We start from the raw sequence: 21,662 nt of genomic DNA, 5'->3' as shown, positions 1-21,662 counted from the left end.
AGTAGGCAAAACGTTCCCAGTGCTCAGTAGCTGCTTAGGAAGTCTTTACATGAATACCGCCTGTCATTCCATTTTGAGATTGTTGGGGGGTACTGGGGGGAATGTTACACAAAATGAGAAAGACCACTTGGTAGGTATGTTCCAGAGGGGATTTAAGTGCTAAATTGTTGCATAGGGGGCAAAATCAAATGACCTTCGAATTTTCTCTTAGTCCTACAATTCTATATTCTGTCCCAGAGTACCAACAGTGTATCACCCAGCCCCCTAAGGACTGGTTTCACAAAGCCTGGAGGACCATGCGTAGCAGGGTTAGGGAGACCCAACTATGTATTTTAAAAAGTAACATGCTAGTAAATCATCCAAACTGGTCTAATTTTTTTTATTTGTTCTTTCATTTTCTTAATAGAAATTTATTCTTTTCTAGAGTAGAACATTTATAAGAGAAATACCAACTAGTTATGAAGAAAATTCTACGCTCAATGTAATTGAAAAATACATTAGCTCACGTATTTCCTTCTGCCAGATGTTTTTATGTCTTCTATGTGAATGGGCCCAAGCACAGAGTGAAAGTACTCAAGAACATATTTATGAAAGAATAAGTTAATTTTGCCTCAGTTTACTGTATAGTAAACTTTACTGTATTACTATCAGAGAGGTAAAGCCTTTGCCCTAGCATCCGCTAACACAATGACTGGGGCGTTCGGAGCTGAATCTTCTGGTTCAGAGTTCAGGGCTCTGCTCATGCCATCAAAACTGTCAGCCTGAGTAGGCAAATCAGCCTATCGTCATTTCTAAACCTGAGCCAAAATGAACAGAAGGGGCAACCAGCTTATGGTACAGTTGTTTTTCCTTTGTAAAACCTTCCAACACATAGAAATCTTGTTTCATCAATCTAATGAACGAGAAAAAAAAAAAAAAACAAAAGCAAGATTAAGGCCGTCCTATTCATACATATTTTATAAAGGAAATAGGCCTAGCTCTTCAATTGAAATGTAACTGAGAGTCCCAGATTAAGTAAAACTATAGAGAAGAACAAACATACAAAGAAATAGGAGCTAGCCTTATCTTTTTTTAAAATTTCAAACTTTTAATTATTTTATTAATTATTATTATTATTATTTTCCGGGGGGGGGGGGGGGGGGAGAAGTAGGCTCTGCCATTCCATTCAGTCCGGGAAGCATTTGTCTAAATATTACTAGTCGCATGCCCATTCCATTACATTCATGCATTCGCATTCCACTGCCAAATGCCATGTCCCCATTTGCTCTTCAAATAACTATTAATCTCTTTACACTTATCCCCATGCTGACAAGAGCAGCTGTTTGTCTCGCCTCGTCTCCGCTCTGACTTCTATAGCTGCTATCCACAGCTTATCCACCATCTTCGGCTTTCTCTCCCGGTGAGTGTGGCCAAACTGCAGGTAAGACAACTAGGGGACAAAAAAATAAAACCTGATCCCATATAAATGGTCCCCACCTGGGGCTGAACTACAGTTCTTAGGTATCCAAGCCTGAGGCAACAGCCTGGGAAGGGGATGGAGAAGATACTCTTTGTGTTGAAGTTAAGGGTCAGTATACAAAGCACTCCTGAACGTCCTGTAGGAATCAGATAATGCTTCCAAAGGCACGTGCCTCCCTACAGCAGTACAATTAGGGAGGCAGCCATCCCTGACAAAAAGGACAAAGAAACTCACAGCACTTTCTCGCAGGCAGTAAAACGCCTGTTGGGCCACCCCCTTCCCTCCTGCTTCTAGCTGCACAGAAGGAACCCCAGCTAATTGTGGGCTTGGATGAGAACAAAGATGCATGGGCCCCTTGATTTTTTTTTTTAACCCAATATAAATGAAGAAAAAAGTTTCGGGACCACACTTGAAAAGCCAGTGAGCAAATACTCTTCAATTCAACAAGGACTTAAAAAAAGGGAAAATTCCATGTAAGGGGCAAAAAAAAAAAAAAAAAAAAAAAAAAAAAAAATGTTTTCTTCTGTTCTTGATTGAGTGGGTTCTGAACAGCAGGAAATCCATGTCCAGGGTGGTTTGGAGAAGGCCCCTATCCCCAAGGGGGTAGCAGGAAACTGTCCTTGACTTGGTGAACTTGGTCTGCCTCTGAGCCACCCGAGGAACCTGTGTTTTGAGCCAGGGTATTTGGCCTTAAGGCAACATTTCTTCAGTCTCCCTTTGCAGTTCAAAGTATATGGTGACTCTGCGGCAATACATTTCTTTCTTCAAATCCTGCCGTTGTTTTGTTGACCAACAATTAACGGGACCTCAAAATAAGCCATGCTACTTTGCACACTAACTGGCCTTCCTTCCTATTTCTCCTTGGGGGTGGGCCTGGACAAGGCTGGTTCAGGCTGAAGGCCTCCCAGGCTGTTCTTCCACTGTCCTGAAACAGTGTTTGGTGCCATATAATGCCAAGGGTAAACAAGCCTGATTTAGGCACTGCTTTATCCTAGGGCTTCACCGGTGAAATTAATAAAACTTACCTGAGCAACTTGAAAGTTGGTTCCCAGAAAATACATTTCTGGTTTATAAATCTCCTGTTATGCTCATATAACATTAATAATTATCTGTCTTTGATGATGTGTTTAAACTGAACAGCAGAAAATAAAAAGGTCATACTTTCTGGGAAATTTTAAAGGAAGAAATCATTTTTCATGAGATGAAAATGTTTTAATGAATAAAAAAAGCTAATGACAATTTTGAAAAAGGGTTTAGGGTTTAGGCTGTATATTGCTATATGATTTCTTAAGTAAACTGATTTTATGGATATTAAGAAAAAGAAAGGGAAAATTCCATTTACTGAGGAGTCACAAAGAGTCCTTTGGAATGAAAGTAAGACTGAACAATTGAGAAGCAACAAAGAAGCAGAAACTATATTTCAAACGTCATTAATAGCACTGTGGGTACTGATGGGTCTACTTTTTTTTTTTTTGAAGATGGAGTCTCGCTCTGTCGCCCAGGCTGGAGTGCAGTGGCCGGATCTCGGCTCACTGCAACCTCCACCTCCTGAGTTCACACCACTCTCCTGCCTCAGCCTCCCGAGTAGCTGGGACTACAGGCGCCTGCCACCATGCTCGGCTAATGTTTTGTATTTTTAGTAGAGATAGGGTTTCACCATGTTAGCTAGGATGGTCTTGATCTCCTGATCTTGTGATCTGCCCACCTCGGCCTCCCAAAGTGTTGGGATTACAGGCGTGAGCCACCGCGCCCAGCCTATCCTCCTGTTTAGGCCTGATGGGTCTATTTTTAAGTGTCATAGTTTTAAATTATATACAATTCCAGGTGAGATTTTGTACATAAGAACAAGATCTGTTACCAATGCTAAATCCTAAAATAATATAACATAAAAGTATATTTCTTAGTATTGATGAGAAACAGCCTACTACACAAAATGAAAGTGGGAAAACACATTTCAATTGAAACTCTTCTCAAGTAATACTTTACAGAAATATAAGCCAAGTAGTATACTCCATTGTCTTTTCCTGGAAAGCATAAAACTGACACCACTAACTTTGAATGTTAGCTTAAAATGAACAGAAACAACAACAAACCCACCGAAGTCAGAACTGAGTGATTAAAAATCCATTTACATACTTTTCTTAGTTTATTAAAAATCAATAAATCATGAGCCTGCCATTAGTTCTTCAGAAGTTAATTTTTAAAATATCTAGCTAAGAAAATATTCTTATTTACTTATTCCTTTGATTTAAAGAAAGATCGCCTGTGTTAACAAGGTACAATTGGAGGCCAAGGGTGGACCATCATAGCCAAGAAGAACAAGTGTTACCCAGACGGGTCCAGTAAAACAATTTGTAGTGCTCAGTGCAAGATGAAAATGCAGAACCTCTTGTTCATAGGTTAAGAATTTCAAAATGATGATAGCAAAGCATTAAACAAAGAATGGTGCTTTTCTAAGATAGGGCCCTGTGTGACCAATTGCAGTTTTTGTGCCCATGAAGCTGTCCCAGGTCAAGTGGATAATATCTATCTCTTATTTTCTATCACAGCAAATCTGGTGGGGTAAAGGGAGCAGTACCTGTTGCCTTATTTACTGCCAACAATTCCATAACAGAGGAGAGAAATGTGTATTATACTGGGATGTTAATGAAATGCTTATTGACCATGACAAGTCAAAGAGTCAGTTTCAGAGATTACAACATGTCACTTTCAGATCAGCCACAAAAACGGCCCTTGGAAGAAGTCCATAGAGCCCCCATGTCCCATATGCATGTGTTTCTTAGGAAACAAAAGTTATTGGTATCCTTGAAGTGAAATAGGAAGTAGGTTCTCCCCTTCTAAACACAAGGTATCTTGTTTTTGGAATAACCTTAACATACTCTGCAGACACTCAAATAATGAGTGAATGGAAAACAACTTCTGTGATATCTACTGTGAACCTTCTAAAGTAAAATAAACAATTTCCTGTGATTCCAAACAGATGCTTCATTTCCTATAAAATAACTTGGAAATAGAAGACTCACTGCTTGGACCCTGGAAAATTTATTTGTAGTTATGATATATTCACAAACTGGCTGATCTGACCCCAGAAAGGATGAAGTACACCTTGGTCACAGGGACTGGACATATACCCTGAGGGCATTCTGAAACCTACAGCTTGCATGTAGGTATAAGGATACCCAGGAGCTGAATCTCAAACTGTTTTCACCGTGAAGAAACAAAACTGTGTCAATATATATTGCTATAGCTCAATAATAAATTTCGTATAAAAGTATTTAACATCAAAAAGGGATTCCAGTAAAGCCATTTGACCAGTGCAATAGAAATAGGGATTTTCCTGTAACTTGTGTTTTTGAAAATCTCTCTCCACCAATTTATCTATGAAATATGTATATTATTTTCTTTGAGATGGAGTTTCGCTCTTGTTGCCCAGGCTGGAGTGCCTTGGCTCACCGCAACCTCCACCTCCCAGGTTCAAGAGATTCTCTTCCCTCAGCCTCCCGAGTAGCTGGGATTACAGGCAGGTGCCACCACGTCTGGGTAATTTTGTATTTTTAGTAGAGATATGATTTCTCCATGTTGGTCAGGCTGGTCTCGAACTCCCGACCTCAGGTGATCCACCTGCCTCGGCCTCCCAAGGTGTTGGGATTACAGGTGTGAGCCACCGCACCTGGCCAAGAGAATTTTTAAAAACATTCTCGGCCGGGCGCGGTGGCTCAAGCCTGTAATCCCAGCACTTTGGGAGGCCGAGACGGGTGGATCACAAGGTCAGGAGATCGAGACCATCCTGGCTAACATGGTGAAATCCCGTCTCTACTAAAAAATACAAAAAACTAGCCGGGCGAGGTGGCGGGCGCCTGTGGTCCCACTACTCGGGAGGCTGAGGCAGGAGAATGGCGTAAACCCGGGAGGCGGAGCTTGCAGTGAGCTGAGATCCGGCCACTGCACTCCAGCCTGGGCGACTGAGCGAGACTCTGTCTCAAAAAAAAAAAAAAAAAAAAAAAATTCTCTTTTTCAGATATTACTATGTATAATAGTAAATTTATGACACTATAGAAACAATAGCCAACAATATATAGTAAGAGATTATTAAAAAATGGGATAGGGACCAAATCAGAGATAGAAGAGATTACTGTTGGGATATATAATCATAATTTATCTCAATTCAACCTGATTTTTGTTACACGATACAACAGCATTCCCAAATTTCACTTGGAAGAAATTGTATTTATAATCCATGAGTGACTGTTAGATGAGGCTAGGGGATTGAACATGCTTCAGTACTCCTTACACTCCCGTATGGATCTTAGTAATGCAAAAGAACTCTGAACTTAGACTTGTTTACATGGAGTTTAAGTCCCAACACTGCCACGAGTGTGCTGTGCACCCCTGGGCAAGGTAGCTGAACAACTTGGGGACCTTAGTTTACCATAATCCAAAGTCTATGTAAAATTGAGGAGACTGAATTTGAGGATTCGGTGAGAGGGAACTCCGGTTCTAACATTCTGTGACTGATGGCCATCCTCATCTGTGAAGCGACGTTAAAACAATGCTATAAGGCTGCTTTTGAAACAGTTTTCTAAGGTAACTGTTCTCTCTCTATACAGATGTCCCTGGCCAAACTTAGAAATCTGAAACATTTTAGGCAGCACATACAGTTTCCTCGGCTGATAACCACTTTTCACCTGAGGCTTCACGGAGGTGCTTTTATGAACATTCTACAGCCCCTCATGGGTAAAGAAAACAGCTTTACTTCATGACCCTGGCTTTAAAAGCATCCATTCAATTATACTTTAGCAGAGAGTCCTGCATTTCCATCCGCAAACAGCAGCAGGATAGTGACTTTTCAGCAGGCACTGCCTAAGGGAGACATGCTTGGCATTTTTTCGTCTTCTGCCACCTGCCCCGCCTCAGAGAATGATGGTTTCTTTTATGCTAGAATTAAACACAATTGACTTACAGTCTTCTACTCCAGGTTAAGAAAAGGTATTGGTATAAAAATGTCAAGTTAAAACAGCATCTTTCCAACTGAAGAATTTGTTCAGCATCACATTTTCCTCAAAACCAGATTTTATTAGGTATAAAATATTTCACTCATTTGGTTTTCTAAAATTATTCTAAAAAGTGAATACTTAAATATACACTCATACATTACAAAGAACAAAATATAAGAATAAAGTATTTAAGCACACCCAAAACTATCAAGACTGTGAGCAGAGGGTTTACTAGATGTCCCGTGTTCTGACACAAAGTGTCAGGACTCCTTTGAGCGCCAAGATTCCATGATGTAAGAGAAAGAGCTCTAGAAGCCCCAACAGCAGGTGAGGCAAATAAATACAAAGTTGGCTGATCAGGCGGACAATAATGTCAACAAACATTAGACACAGCATTTGAAAAGACAGGAAGTGTGAAAGGCATTAAAGTTAAAACTTGATCCAAATGCAGCTAAATTAACGTGTAGAACTCAATTAAGAAAAATAAACTTTTAAATTCTATTATTTTAGTACATACTCCTATAATAATCATGACAAATCAACAAAATAAAAGTCAGAAGGCATCTCAATTCTGAAAGAATTAATATCATTTTATGTCAAAGAAGTATTAAACTAAGCAGAAAGCAGGATAGAATTTTAATATTTAATATTTTTAAATTCTGGTATTAGGGAATATTCAGAAAAAACAAAGTGAATCAAAATAGGTTTGAAAAGATTTTCAATCTATAGCAATCAATATGTTTCAGTAACTCTATATAGCAGATGTGGTAATATTCAAAGAAGAAAGTACATAGTAATAAAATTCTTCAATGAACGTTAACCCATCTTTATGTTAAGCATTCCATACTGCCTTTAGAAGTTCAGCAGTAATGCATACTTGGTTTTGAAAGTGAGCTTAAAAATATTTTAAAAATAATGTTGGTAGTATATTTGTCTAGTTCTTATCCTAAATTGTGACTTAAAACAATGGGGTGATTAAATGTGATTAACATTTCATCACAGAAAATAAGCTTTAGTTACCATGACATGAAACTGAAGACATATCAGTTTCAGTAAAGTAATGGTGATTATCAGGAGTAAAAAAATGAAATAAAAATAAATTTTAAAACTCTGAAATCTACTTATCATCCATCTTCCATCCCCTCTATAAAAGAATAGGAGTTATTACTTCTACTATTATTAATTCTCTTACTGAGTTCTAATTATGTGTCTCAGAGTGTTCAATTGCTTTGCATGGTTTTACTTATTTCTCATGAGATACATGGCATTAATATCTATGTTTTATACATGTTTTATAGATGAGGAAACTGAAGTTCCACAAGATTAAGTAACTTGCCCAAGGTAGTGAGAAGAACCTGGATGTAAAACCAGTAAATCTGGCTCCAGAACCCGCTTTCCTAAGTAGCTTTTATTCTGATTGCAGGTAAATAGGAATCGCTCACATTTCTGCCTGGAATTTTTATCTAAAGGTTACAATCAAGAAAAGCACACCTCTTTTATTTGCTTTTTTTTTTTTTTCCACTCATTGAAGACAGGATATAAAAAGTTTCCCCCTTCTTAGTCAGAATGGGTATAATTGCAAAGGGTCAGAGACCCAACTCCTTGTAGCTACCACTTGAGAGCCGTTGCAAATCTGATCTTGTCACTCTGAAGCTTAAATTCCTCCAGCAGCTCCCTATTCTCCTAGAATAAAGGCCTCAGGTCTTTAACGTGGTCTGTGAGGCACTATTTGAAACTCTGCTTTGGCCAAATAGAACTTTCTTAATTTTTTTGAAGGCTTACTCCTTCAGTCCTCAAGTCTTTTGCACATGCCAGCTGTTTTCCAATTCACTGTTCAACCTTTAGCTCAAATGTCATCTCCCAGAAGTCTTCTTTGACTGTTCAGATTATTCTCTTTTGTTCCACATTTTCCTCGCACTTTCCCTTTGTATCATATAATCATAATAGAAATTAACTATATGTATAAACTTTTAAAAAATGTTAGTCTTCTCTGCTAGGCAATAAGTTAATGAGAGAATATGTCTGGCTTATTTAGTACTGAACCCCCAATACCTGGGATAATGCTGAAACATAATAGATGCTCAGGAAATAGTTCTTGAAAGAATAAATGCAAAACATTTCAAAATAAAAATTACTTGCAGAAAGTATCTCTTTTATTCTAATACAACTAAGCATTTGTTTTATCCTGAAGTAAGTCTGTGTCCAAATTTGATTCATTTCTTTATATGCTACTGTCAGACAAATGTTATAGTGCATCGCTAAATAATCTCTATGATCTTTACTTTTTGTTTAGCTTTGTCTTGGTAGGTGGGAATTGTGCTTTTAGCTTCAGCTTTTATGGGAACTAGTAGCAGAACAGCCAGTCCTGTCACTCACAATGCAATGAGTAATACTTGGTAGCTCACACCTAGCTGGGAAGTTTATTAATGAGCTTCTACTTCCTTAAAACAAACACATACACACTTTGGTGCCAAGGCAGTGTTTTCTAACCTGATGTTCTAGGTTTTGTTTCTAATGCATCTAGGTCAGCAATAAGAACCCATGTCTTTGTGGTCATACAATTATTCACTTCCTACTGATGGTACACATGGCCAAATGCAGGTTGCTTTGAAAAGAAACCACCCTGAAACAAGCTTAGAGAAAGACATTTAGTTTCTGGTAGATAGGCCACAAAATTGGTCCCTCCCTGCCTAATTTCCATGATTTTATGCCCAGTTAGCCAGAATTCAGTTTAGAAAAAAGCCATAATTAATAGTTTACAAATGTATGTTTAAGGAACTGAGATTATAGTTTATCAGACTTATAAATCCTTTCTTGCAAATGATATAAACTTATGCTCCAATATAACAAACACTCAAAGGTTGAAACACTAGTTTTTATTTGCAACTGGAAAACCGAAGCTTGAAACAAGGAGTGTACTACTCAATCTTGTTAGTCTATAGGTATTCAAGTGGGGAACACTGTTTCATGAGTTCTAATTTGCTTTTGTTTGTCAAATTCTTTGCTGATTTCTGCTTTTTAAATTATATTTGAGATAATTAAAGTTTTTAGTGATTACTTTGCAATTAGATATGGTGACTTATATAACATTGGAGTGTTCCTCTCAGCTGTCACTTCAACTGCAAAATAAAATGAAGTTTTGAGCTATGCAGAAGACATGCCTTACTTTTGAAAAGACACTCATCTTATTCATTTTATTCTATTTATCCTATTATAAAAGACATGAGCATAAACAAAAAAGTTGGAATACCACGTTTAAGAGAAAAATTGCTTTGAGATTTCTCAGACATCCTTTAGTGATAACACTACAGAGAATTAAAAGGAGGGAGCGTTTGCAAATCATCAAGCTTATTCACCCAGATCAAACTACCTCCATCTCTGGTGAGGACAGAGAGATCTGCAGGATGGATAAGCTGAATCAAGGGAACAGTGCAGATGCAAGGAAACACTTTTAAAGAGGGCCTGCAAAGCAAGATAAAAATCTAATTTTTTTTTTTAACTCAAACACATTCTCTGTCCTTATGAGTAATCAATTACATGAAAGCAGCACATACTTTACAGTAAATACTTGATACCGTACAAGTCATCTGCCCTGTCTTTTAAAAACTTGCTTGTTATTTAAAAGATAATGGAAATAATATCGGGCTTATTAAAACAAACAAACAACAATATGACTTGCAAGATGTAAAGGAAAACGATACAATTTGGTCACCTGCAGAACATATAGATAGAAGAGGGTTGTATAATATGTGGGCTTGCTTTATTTATTTGTGTGCAAAAGTCAATTACAAACAGCCTTTTAAGTATATACAATACACCATATATTCCTAGGTGAAGATACCTCTTCAAGCGACAGCAACAGATGCATGTTCTCATCACATTCAGGGAACGTTATTGAGTGGCCCTGTAGGGGATACGGAGAGAAGCATAACACATCCTCTACCCACCCAGGGTCTTCAGTCAAAGGATAGGGAGGAAGGATTTGGTGCGCACGGAGAGCAATGAGGAAGAAACAGAGTCAAAGAGTTCAGAGGATGGACGTGTTATCCTGAATGGGGGAATCTGAGAACTTTTTCAGGGTGAAGTTTCTCCCCAGCCCGGCTGAATGACTGGAAAGGATTTGACCTGGAGATAAATATTTGGGGGTGAGGTATTGGAGCGAAGTACGAAGGCAGAAAAGCCCTCTTCTCTGAAATCGCACCATTCTGATTTTTAGCCTTTCAAGCATTTGGGGATTGTCTGTTGAAATAATTTCCCAGGCCTAAGGCTTATGAAGAGCTTTCTGCCTCATCCAGTATTACTGTTTCTCTTCATGTGTATCTTGTGGAGTCCTCAACCTCAGTCTGTGGCGGAGTCTCACACGGTCTATTTAAAAGTAATCACGCCATTCCCCAAACATCTGATGCTGCCCTTTGAGAGGGTAATGGTTTTCCTTTTAATTCTGATTCCATCAATAGAGTGACACTAATCCAGACTGATTTGAGTAAACAGGGCATATTCCCCATTGTCTCTGTGATCTGAGAAAGAATAAACTTGAGAAAGATCACTGGCTGGATTGGAAATGGCCCCTTTGGGTGTTTTGCGCAAGCTTAAAAGGAAAAAGAAAATGCCTGTACAGAGTTCTTTCCAAGGCAAGCTCACTTCAGGGGTGGTAATTCTCATAGGGGTATTATACTAAACTGCACCTATTAGTGGCTTTAGCACCAATAAGAAAGTAGAACTATTTCTTTTGTAGTGTTTCCAGCATAGCTGACAAGAGTGTTTCATAAATTTCCGCCTCTGGCAACACACCACAGCTTGACTCAGAATTCCCTCTTTCAGCTTGTATAAGGAAATCTTTTTGCCATTTAAGAAATACAGACAAGATGCAATTCAGATTACAAGTTTTGCATGAAATATCAATTTATGTTACACACACATTCACTAACATTCCAAAAATGTTTTATTCTTGCCAGTTATTCCCTCACCTAGAACCAACATGTGCTCTATCTTAACCCCAGTTACTGAATTTTAAATTGACAGGTGAACATTATCTGGTGAAGCCATCTCAGCTCGAATCCATACAATCATCCATTTGTACTTTGTCTTTGAAAAAGAAACGTGAACAATTTAAAAACCAGAATATATAAAGTTAGTCCATATCAAACATGAAATCAATCAACTTAGAAATAAGAAATTTATATTTCTTTTTTGCAGAAAATGGAAAAGAATAGTTTTTGAATAGTATAGGTGCTATATTCTCAGACCAACTAAGGGCATCAACTGTGGGGAAGTATAAAGTAAGACTTTTGAAAAGATTTTACAGACACTTCATAGAACTACTTACTTCTTTTAAGGAGGTTGTATTTAGTGGAACCTCACTGTTTCCCCTAATGCCTGTAGGACAATCATATGCTAACATTCAATGCTTTCAAATTCTACTTTATGGAAGTGGAGGATTAGGTTGCTTAAAAAAGAGAAAGAAATGAGTACAAGCTTAGATGACTCCTCATTTATCTTGAAGCCCAGTTCTCCTCTTATCCACTCCCTTTGGCTTTAAATCAAGTCATTGATTCACCCCTTCCTCTCACCATGGCTTACCCTCACCTGCCCTATTATTATCTCTTCAATTGCCCACATGGTCTTCTTGGGTGAGATGAAAGTGATGAAGGAGGCTGTGGAAAGGGAGAATATTAATATGTGGAAAAGACGTGCCTTCTCCCAATATTTATCTTCACATATTACATCTTATGTATGTATCCTTGTCCCAAAGTCAAATTAAAAAATTTTATGGCAAAGGTAGTATCTTAAATTTTTGTTGTTTTTTACTTGGTGCGGTTGGTTTTTAAATGGGATATTCGCATTTCCTTCTGCTCTGTTATTTATTTCCCAGCTGGGATTCTCATTTTGAATAAATGTCTTATATTCAGCTTCAGGATTACTATTTGCATTTAGAGCAGTGACCAGAGAAAAGACTTCTGGTCCTATTTCTAAGACAACTATTTAATAAGTAAAATCAACTCATAATAAACATAGCGAGTCAGTTTGAATTTTGTTCCTAGCTTTGATTAGTTTTAAAATGTCATGACTAAGTCCCTATAAATGATAAGACACCATATCTGTCTCTGTAGAAGTCTAAGGAACGGGAAAAGGTCATTCTCAACTTTTCAGCCCAAGGAATCATTCAGGCTAATTTTTTTTCCCTTCCTGCAAGATGTCACTCATCATCCCTAGAGTATGTCAAGTTTTGAATCTCGAATTCTGAACAATGGTCACACTTTTAAAACACACACAGGTTTCCGCTTTTAGTTAGATCAATATTCCAATTAACTTTTGTTGCTATTTTGACAAAAGCGTTCCATTTTGACATAAATAGGAAATACATACCAGTGTTTAAATACATTTTCTTTTTAAATCAATATACTATGTTCCTTCATCTTGTCTGGCACAGTCCTCCCTTGTATTTTTATTAATTTTATTCCCTCTAAATAGAATGTCTTTTCTCCCCTCACTCCTCATCTGAAAAATGTTACCTTTATCATAAACAGTTTAAACTCTATTTCACTCTTTTAAAACTTGAGCTATCTTGGTTACACTGGAGTCATTTATGAACCCCTCATATACTCCCTAAGACTGTGAATTCACTGAAGTTAGAAGCTGTGAATTACTAATTTCTTCTTTCTTCACAGTGCGTATCACAGTGACTATTAGTAGTTTTCAGTAACTGTTGGATTGGAAGGAAGTGCTTCCTTTAGTGGGGGAAATAATAAAAATGGTTTGTGGTTGGTACTTCAAAATCATTGTATCTGGCTTACAGCCAAGTTTATACTACTTTTTCATTTTGGGGTGGAGTGTTAGGGTGTGGAAGAGAACGAAATAAGGAATGGGGTCTTTACACAGTGATTACATAATTTATCTTCTAAATGGGACAGTTTTGAAAGTGCAAAGGTGTGCTATTAGTAATTATGCTAGAATAGCAGGCATAAATAAAGACAAACTAAGACCAACAATTTGTCTATGGCATGGACCATAGTTATTAAAAAGAGCACTGGGCAGAAAATACACAGGTTGTATGAGACTGTAGAAACAATCCATTTGTATCCTTCCAAAGGTTCCAGAGAAGTGATAGATATTTCTGCAAAACAGGCAGCCAATGTGCAACGCAGAGAAATGCATTTTCATACTTCTAGGCAATCTCAAGCAAAGCCATTTATTCTCCCTGTGCTCTCTAGTAGAGCTCCAATTACACAATTACACCATTCCTCTGTTCAAAATCCTTCCATGGCTTGTCATTGTCACTATAATAAATGTACTCTCAGTGTTATGGTCATCTCTGAGCCACTCTATCTTGCATTTCCAACTTTATTTCCTGATTGTCTCATAATTTCAATTGCATTTGAACTATTTGATGCTTCTGAGTGTATCAACATTCACTCCTCACCCCCCCTTCCCTTTGCTGATGCTTATTTCTTCACCTAAAATCCTCCTTCCTTCTTATATTTCTAGAACTTGGAAATTTCGATCTATCCTTCCAAGTGCAGCTTCATCTTACATATGCATGTAGATTTTCTTGACCCTCCTACATCACGGGCTCTCCTCTTTCCCTTTGATGCTTTACATTATCTTGCTCACACACTTAAAAATCTCTCCTGTATTATAATTGCATGCATATTAGACTCATTCCCCCAATGAACTATAATCTTCTTAGTGTAGGAATTGTGTAATTATTTTTAGGTCCTGTGTACCATTTTATATATAACTGATGCTCAGTAAACATTTTTTTAAGAGTCAGTCAGTTCTCCTTCTAACCTGTTTCTCTTTCTCAATACTACTTTTCATGAATATTGACAATGCAGAATTTAATCAAAAAGTATAAGTAAAAATTATAAAATGTTTAGAGAGGTGGCCCATTAATAAGCCACATTTCACCATTTTCTTGGGCCCACAAATTGCATCCTTAAGATTAGGAATAAGATTTAAAACTTAACTTTTGAATCAAATGTTTCACTTTGACACTTAAATCCATTCTCTTCCAGACCCAAAATGTAGTACTCTATTGGATACCATTCGTAGGTTCCACTAAATTGGCACTGGACAATAATGCTATATCAGTCATCTGACGTTTTCCTCAACATACATCTAAAGAAAATTGAGTGCCCACTTGGGTTTAACAATTTTTTATCTTCAAAATAGTAAAACTTACAAATTGTGGAAATCATCAAGTTGTTTTCCACAGAAGTATCTTTTTGTTACCTGTATTCATTCTATTTGTTGACATAAAACAATTAGAAATTTCAAAATATTCAACAGGAGAAAAAAGTTGTACTAGGAAGGAAGGATTTTTACCTGTGCCCCTCTGTTCTACCAGCTCAGATTCCACCCAAAGCAATCATATGCACATCAAAGAAAACCAGGGTGTATTTGTGGTAATGTATTTCTCAACTGTTTGATCCAAATCCCTTTTTAAAATCTCATGACATTAGATATATACTCCCTTTATAGGCAGAATGCAGAATCTAAATTCTGTACATAGTCATTGAGGAATGTTTTAGCAACTCTGCATTCAGAAAATGTATGTGTAATGAAAAAGAAACCAATTTTTTTGGTTGCTCTAGAAAATCTAGACATCCATTGATGCTTTCTGTTGTACCTGTGACATCCTGTTGAGAATCACTGCTCTTCTAAAAAGCAAAACAAACCAAACATGGTTTTCCTTATCGAGGTAAAGGATAAGTGACTTATCATCTCAAAATCATTTTTTTACCAGTAGTAGTGAAGGAAGGTATGATGTGCGATCTGTGATCTAAGATGTCTTTCTCCTAGCTCCCTCTGGGCTCGAGGACAACCAACTGTAAAACAAGTAGTGCAATCTATGGCCACCATGGAGTAAGGAATACGACGTGGCAGACATGAATTAAACTTGCAGCTTCTGCTTCTCACCCACTGTGCTTTTTCCTATGATACTAAATGCTCAGAAGCACAACATGGGGCAGCTTAATACATTTATTAACTATCAATAGAAAACTCACACCCATATCTTTAAAATGGTTGAGTCAGTAGAAATAGTACTAGGGGCCAGGCGCGGTGGCTCACGCCTGTAATCCCAGCACTTTGGGAGGCCGAGACGGGTGGATCACGAGGTCAGGAGATCGAGACCATCCTGGCTAACACAGTGAAACCCCGTCTCTACTAAAAAATACAAAAAACTAGCCGGGCGAGGTGGCGGGCGCCTGTAGTCCCAGCCACTCGGGAGGCTGAGACCGGAGAATGGCGTGAACCCGGGAGGCGGAGCTTGCAGTGAGCTGAGATCCGGCCACTGAACTCCAGCCTGGGAGACAGAGCGAGACTCCGTCTCAAAAAAAAAAAAAAAAAAAAAAAAATAGTGCTAGGACAGGAAAGATGTTTTATCCTAGACCAAGCAGACACAGAAGTCAATTAAGTGAGAATGACCTGGGCTACAGAGTTTACACTGCTGCCTCCACACTTTTTTTCTTGCATGCAACTGGCTTTGTACAACAGTTCTTCATGGAAACTTTTTTGGAGCACCTACTATGAATCATCCCATCTCTCCTGGGTATTGAAAAGAAAGTGGCTGAGTAAAGGGAACACAATCATACACATACAGCTCTCTCAACTACAGAAAGAAAAATCATTAACCCTGATTTGTAAAATGAGGTATTTCCATATATGAACCTTGATTTCCCATTTAGTTCTAAAATACTGTAACCCATTTCCCAAAGTGTCTTTCTTTCATCATGTAACACCCCGGATGAGGAATTTTAGTAAATATCTCTTTCTAAGAAGGAGTTTGAGATCCTCCCACTCACACATACACATATACACACTTACACACACAGCCCTGTTTTGTTTTTCCAGAAAGTTGAAGTTAAAACTTGGTCTGTGAAGAAGTTCCTTTCTTTTGAGCCTCTCTATCTCTAAGTCTGAGACCATTCCCAGAGGCTCTGTCTTTCCTGCCTGGCACTGGGGAGTGGAGCTTGCTTGCGGCCTCTCCACTGTACCCAAGGGTAAAGCCTTTAGCCTTGCCTGTTACATCCTGCTCATGTTCTCCTCCCTTCTGGAACCTTTCCTATTAATTAGCAGCTCCCCCAAATCGAGATCTGCTAGGGGTTGGGGAAGAATTCAAAAGTTATAGAAAAAGCAGTAGAGAAGGAACAGTGTTCTTATATCGTTTTTGAGTTACCAATTCAAAGAAATTGCTAGCAAATTACTATACATTTATTTGAAGTCAAAGAATGGGTTACAGTTTTTAAATAATTTTCACTCTTACAGAAAGTTTTATGTCTTTTTCATTTTTAATCTATCCAGTGTTTAACAATTCTTGTGTGATAACAGTAGATTGCTTTTTCTGTATTGACAGTTACTAATACACATAAATCCCCACACATTATAACTTTTATATTAAATTTATGGTTCTCAGAGCCGTGTGGTCCCAGGCATTTCATATACTCAGATGTAGCACTGAATTTTTACAGAGGACTAGATATGAAAGCATAATCCTGTACAGAAAGAGAGCTGTTTGTACATAATAGAATGGAAGTCAAGCTATGAAATTATGACCTAATACATGCACTGGTGGAAGGATATGAAAGTCATGTAGGCAATATGCAAAAAGACATAGAAAGGTAGGGAAGTGCAGCCACGTTTTCTCATAGATATTTTTTGTCGAACTTAGCGGCATTCCAATAGAAAACAGACAAGTGATGCCTTTTGTAGCTCTTGATTACATATTTACCTGAAGTTTTGAAAAACTAAAACCTGTGTACAAAACTATTTTCTTTCATAAGCATGCCATGTTCTCACATACATGACTCTTTTGCCTCCATAAAAGGAAATAATTTCTACAAATATCCTCTAATCAAACATTAGTGCAACTGCTTTCTTTCACAACATTATATTTAGCTTAAAAATAATCATTTCTTGCCACTTTACGTCAACCTTGTGCTTCACTTAGAGATATCAATGAACAGACTTTTGCTTCTCCCATTTGATTTACAAGATCCTAGGCGGCTTATAAATACTGTGTGTGAAATAGTTCATGAATAAAGACAGACAAACTCAGGTATGACATGATGGACGGATCATTTTCTGAATGATTAAAACTGGACAAAATTGGATCCAATAGAATCAAGAAGATCTTAAAAGCTACTTCTATTTAAAAACAAATTGGTAACATTTTAAGCTAACTTTCAATATTACAGCAAAACAAGAAACTCAAGTTTTTCTACTGAGGACAAGCAAGCCTGCTTGAATGTTTTAAAGAAAAATAGGCACTTCCTTTTCCTTCTTTAGATAACTCGCTATTTCCCCTGTTGTATTTACACAGTTCAGGAGTCTAGACAATAGTGTGGTCAATACGATAGCACAGGCCTGCTTAGCAGCCCTCTGCTCCACTCTTCCTCTTGCGGTCTGCACCGGAATACTATGCATTTTGTTTTGATTTTTAAGGAGCTCAATTTGAGTACTCTAGGCAACTTTTCCAAGCACTCACCTGCAAGCATTTTTATCTGAAACACCGAACTCTCTCTCCACAACACCCCCCACCCAATCTGATTAGTGTCAACACAGCTGCCCATTCTGAGGAATGTAAACTAATATTGTTGTTAGACCTCCCTCAACCTTAGGAAACTTCCTCAAAGCCTTACAGTCTCTTCAGGATTTTTTTTTTATCCCTTTGCACAGGTTTAAATACCTAAGACAAACTTGCTGAGAAGAGATCAGAAATGCAAATAATCAATCCCTTCAATAAAATCCTGTATGCTATAATACACATTTACACGCATGCATGTATAAATATTTAACAACGCATCCCTCCAAAGTAACTTTATTTGTCATCACACGTGAAAGTACAAGTCACCCTCCACGCGACAGAAATGTTATTACAGTCCCTTCTGGATTTAGGTGGGTCTCTGGATTGACAGACTTAAAAATGAAGATGGCTTTCAAAAATCTCACCTGATTATTTTGAAAAAAAGCTTCATTTGCTTTTAGGATGAAGTCTGGAAATAGACCTATGCTAAGAAGTTAAGACACAGTCAACTAATTTTTCTTACTGGTACGTGAAGACCCATGATAGGATTCATTGCAATGTATCCAGCAGAGTGTGATCTGCTGAGTCTGTTTTTATAAAAAATGACTTTATAAAATCCTGAACATTAGTTTTTCAAATACATAATGTCATCCAGACTTTTTTTCTTTTTCATCTTCTCCTACCGCTTCATCTCCTACTTAATAATAATAATAATAAAAAATCTTACAGCCACCACAGAAAACATTAACCAAGAAAAGGAGATTCCTACATACAATTTGCAAAACATTACATTGGGTGACCGAGAACCACAAATATGTAAGTCTTTTAAAAAATAATAAAAATTAAAAAGCATCTCTAAATGGAGTGCTAAAATCTAAAATCCTTACCTCACTAAATTGAGTCTGGGCATTGTTTTCCAGGTACAACATGTTAGCTGTGAGATTGATCAATGCTGCTGTCCTCTCTTCTGGCTCCAGGATTTTGCCAACCCCCCCACCCCCTCTGAGACCCTTACGATATGAATCTACTAAGAAGATAACAGAACTCAAGTCCCTCTCTCTCTTTCTCTCTCTGTACATAATTTAAGGTTTCCTAATATATACCCAACTATAGGCATGAGGAGGCGGGACTCTTCTCTTTACCTGTCCAATCCATCAACTTCCACCTGGACTCCTCCACTCCAATGGAGTGAGGCCTCTCCCATCTCATTAAGTAGTTAGAATTCCTTATCACCAATCTTTAAAAGAAAAAGAAAGAAAGAAAGAAAAAAAAAAAACCCAGGAGACAGACAGGTAAAACTTTCCCTGTCTCTTTCATAAGAAAGTGCACTCTCTTTTAAAAACAAAACAAATCTCCCCAAACAAACCGCACCACCACCACCACGATTTACAGAAGGCATTTCAGAAAGTTATTTTACTCTTTGCAACTGAAAAGTAAACTTCAGGAAAAGTTTTAGAAGGCTTCTTTTTTTAAATCTAGATTTGAGGTTTCAAGAATGAATACACCAAGTTAGAAATTAGGAGAGAGAACTCAAATCCACGGTTACATTTAATCAATATAAAAAAATCAAAACTCACTGCCTGATAGCTAAAGAGTATTTAACTTATTTTCCCCAGAGAAATGTCAGTGGTCTCATATCAAGCAATGACAAAAGAAGCTATCTGATTTTTTTGAGCATGTTTCAATAACAATTTAAACTACTGGTCCCGTTAACTTATAAAAACAAACAAACATCCATATTATGTACAGGAATTAGGAATCCTGATAAATATGTCTTTTTTTTTTTTTTTTTTACAAAACCCTTATATATTTGAATATTTCTTTTCTCTATTTTATTGTACCCAGTTTATAATAATATCTTTGCTTGTGAATAGGTAATAAAAATGATTACAGCACATGATGCATCTATGTAAATGATGAGTAGAATAAGTATTAAAGCATAAGATAGCAATTCTCTTTTGTCTTAAAAATACATTTACCTAACTACATACCAACATTCATGCAGAATCTGGCCTTGGTTTGAAGATTTGGTGGAGATGAGATGCACCCTGATGGTTATCATGTGATTCATTAAAATACTCTCTTTACTGCTGAGTATTTGTAATTCAGTTAGATTTATTTCTCCACATCATCCTACAACCCCCACTCAGGAACCCAATGTCCTCTATTTTGCTTGAAAAGTTGTAAGTGGTAAAGACAACTATAAGTGAATATTGTGATTTCTTCTAAAATTTAGAAGACACAAAATTTAGAAGAGAATTGGAAGCCAGAAGATACTAGAACATACATTTCAGACACAAAGTTTGCAAATATGTTCACGACTCCGATTTGCATCCCCTTTACTTCTACTTTTGCATCCATAAAATGTATGCACTTGAAGGATGATATGGTCATTGGCTGATATATAAGACCCATAGGTTTCTGGTAATAATGCATCCTTCTTTTATAAACAGAAAGCAAAAAACTCCCATAATATAATTTGATCTTGAGTATGAAAGAATATGACAGTACTCTGTAACACTACAAATTTATATCAGACAAAACATTCATTTCTTCACACATACATTGGGAAGAATGATCTCTCTTTCTACCTATAATTAACCAAATGAGCACTGCCTATGAGGCCAAAAAAAAAAAAAAACAAAAAACAAAAAAAAAAAAACCTGCTTACAAAATACAGTATAATTATTTGTACAATGTATTTAAATTCTATACCTACTGACAGCTTAAGAGTCAATTGTAGAAAGCAGATGGTTGCTCCCTTAAAGGTGTACATGATTCCTGTGGCCCAAAAACTTGGATGATCCTGAAAATCATCCAGGGTGCTTTTTAAAAACAGATTTCTAGACGTGGCCCCAGATCTCCTGAATCAGGCTCTGCAGGGCTTACTGCCCCAACAACTGGATTTTATACAGCTTGCTAGGCGGTTCTGTATGAGTCATGCTTGGGAATCAATGATCTAGAGGAAATGCTGTTAGCACAACTGCCTACAAAAGTCATTATTGAATTGTTTTTTACACTAATGGGATCATGTAGCCATTTGAATATCCAAATCTAAGGCTCAAGGTCTCAAGTATTGATATCCACTAAAAATGTAAACAACTTCATCTTTCACGAAGTCAAAAGATTCCCAGCAAGATTTGATGGATGGAAAAGTCAGATTCCTTCCACGTGCCACCTCAGCTATCAGCATGAATTCAGATACGGTCTCTAACACATCTACAAAGATTCTGGACAAAATGTAATATATCCACTGTGGCTACTTGAGAGATTTGAGTATTTTGGAAGAAAAGAACACTGGACTGGGAGTTAGGAGATAGGAGCTCTGTGCCCTTGGGGCAAGTTACTTAACCACTCTGGATTCAGATTCCTCATTTGTGAAATGAGGAGCAGAGCTAAATGATTTCTAAAGACCATTACAAAGATAAGAGCCTGTTTTTGTCCAGAATCAGGGAAGTGATTTAGAGGATATTCATCTTATTTTACTTGGATATTTATTTGTCTCTCAATTTGCTCATCTCCATATTGTACAAATGAAGTAGTCAAATTGCACAGCTACTTAAGATACTTAAATGACATAAAGAAAAAGGAACAATATATTGGTGGAAAATCCATATTTTTTGCTTTAAGGTATCCTCACAATGAAAAATTAGCTAATGGTTCATGTAGATTTGAACTCAGC

At 37.3% G+C, this 21,662-nt stretch overlaps 1 protein-coding gene across 5 annotated transcripts in view; it reads right to left on the bottom strand.

Annotated features, from left to right (window-relative positions):
• TP63 (tumor protein p63) overlaps positions 1-21,662 on the bottom strand; it is a 267,692-nt gene that overhangs the window by 89,025 nt on the left and 157,005 nt on the right. Inside the window, exon 1 of one of the 5 annotated variants that reach the window (XM_023214741.2) lies at positions 18,868-19,048. The exons of 3 other annotated variants lie outside the window; for them this stretch is intronic. In XM_023214741.2, coding sequence (XP_023070509.1) covers positions 18,868-18,909 — 42 coding nt within the window. In that variant the 5' untranslated portion in view covers positions 18,910-19,048. Of the gene's footprint in view, positions 1-18,867; positions 19,049-21,662 lie in introns of those variants that run through there. One more of the 5 variants, XM_023214739.2, reaches the window with a different exon arrangement.

The sequence above is a fragment of the Piliocolobus tephrosceles genome, chromosome 2, assembly GCF_002776525.5.
Source record: "Piliocolobus tephrosceles isolate RC106 chromosome 2, ASM277652v3, whole genome shotgun sequence".
In the NCBI taxonomy this organism is placed as follows: domain Eukaryota; kingdom Metazoa; phylum Chordata; class Mammalia; order Primates; family Cercopithecidae; genus Piliocolobus; species Piliocolobus tephrosceles.
The sequence above is the reverse complement of the archived record's forward strand: the minus strand, read 5'-3'. Positions and strand labels throughout refer to the sequence as shown.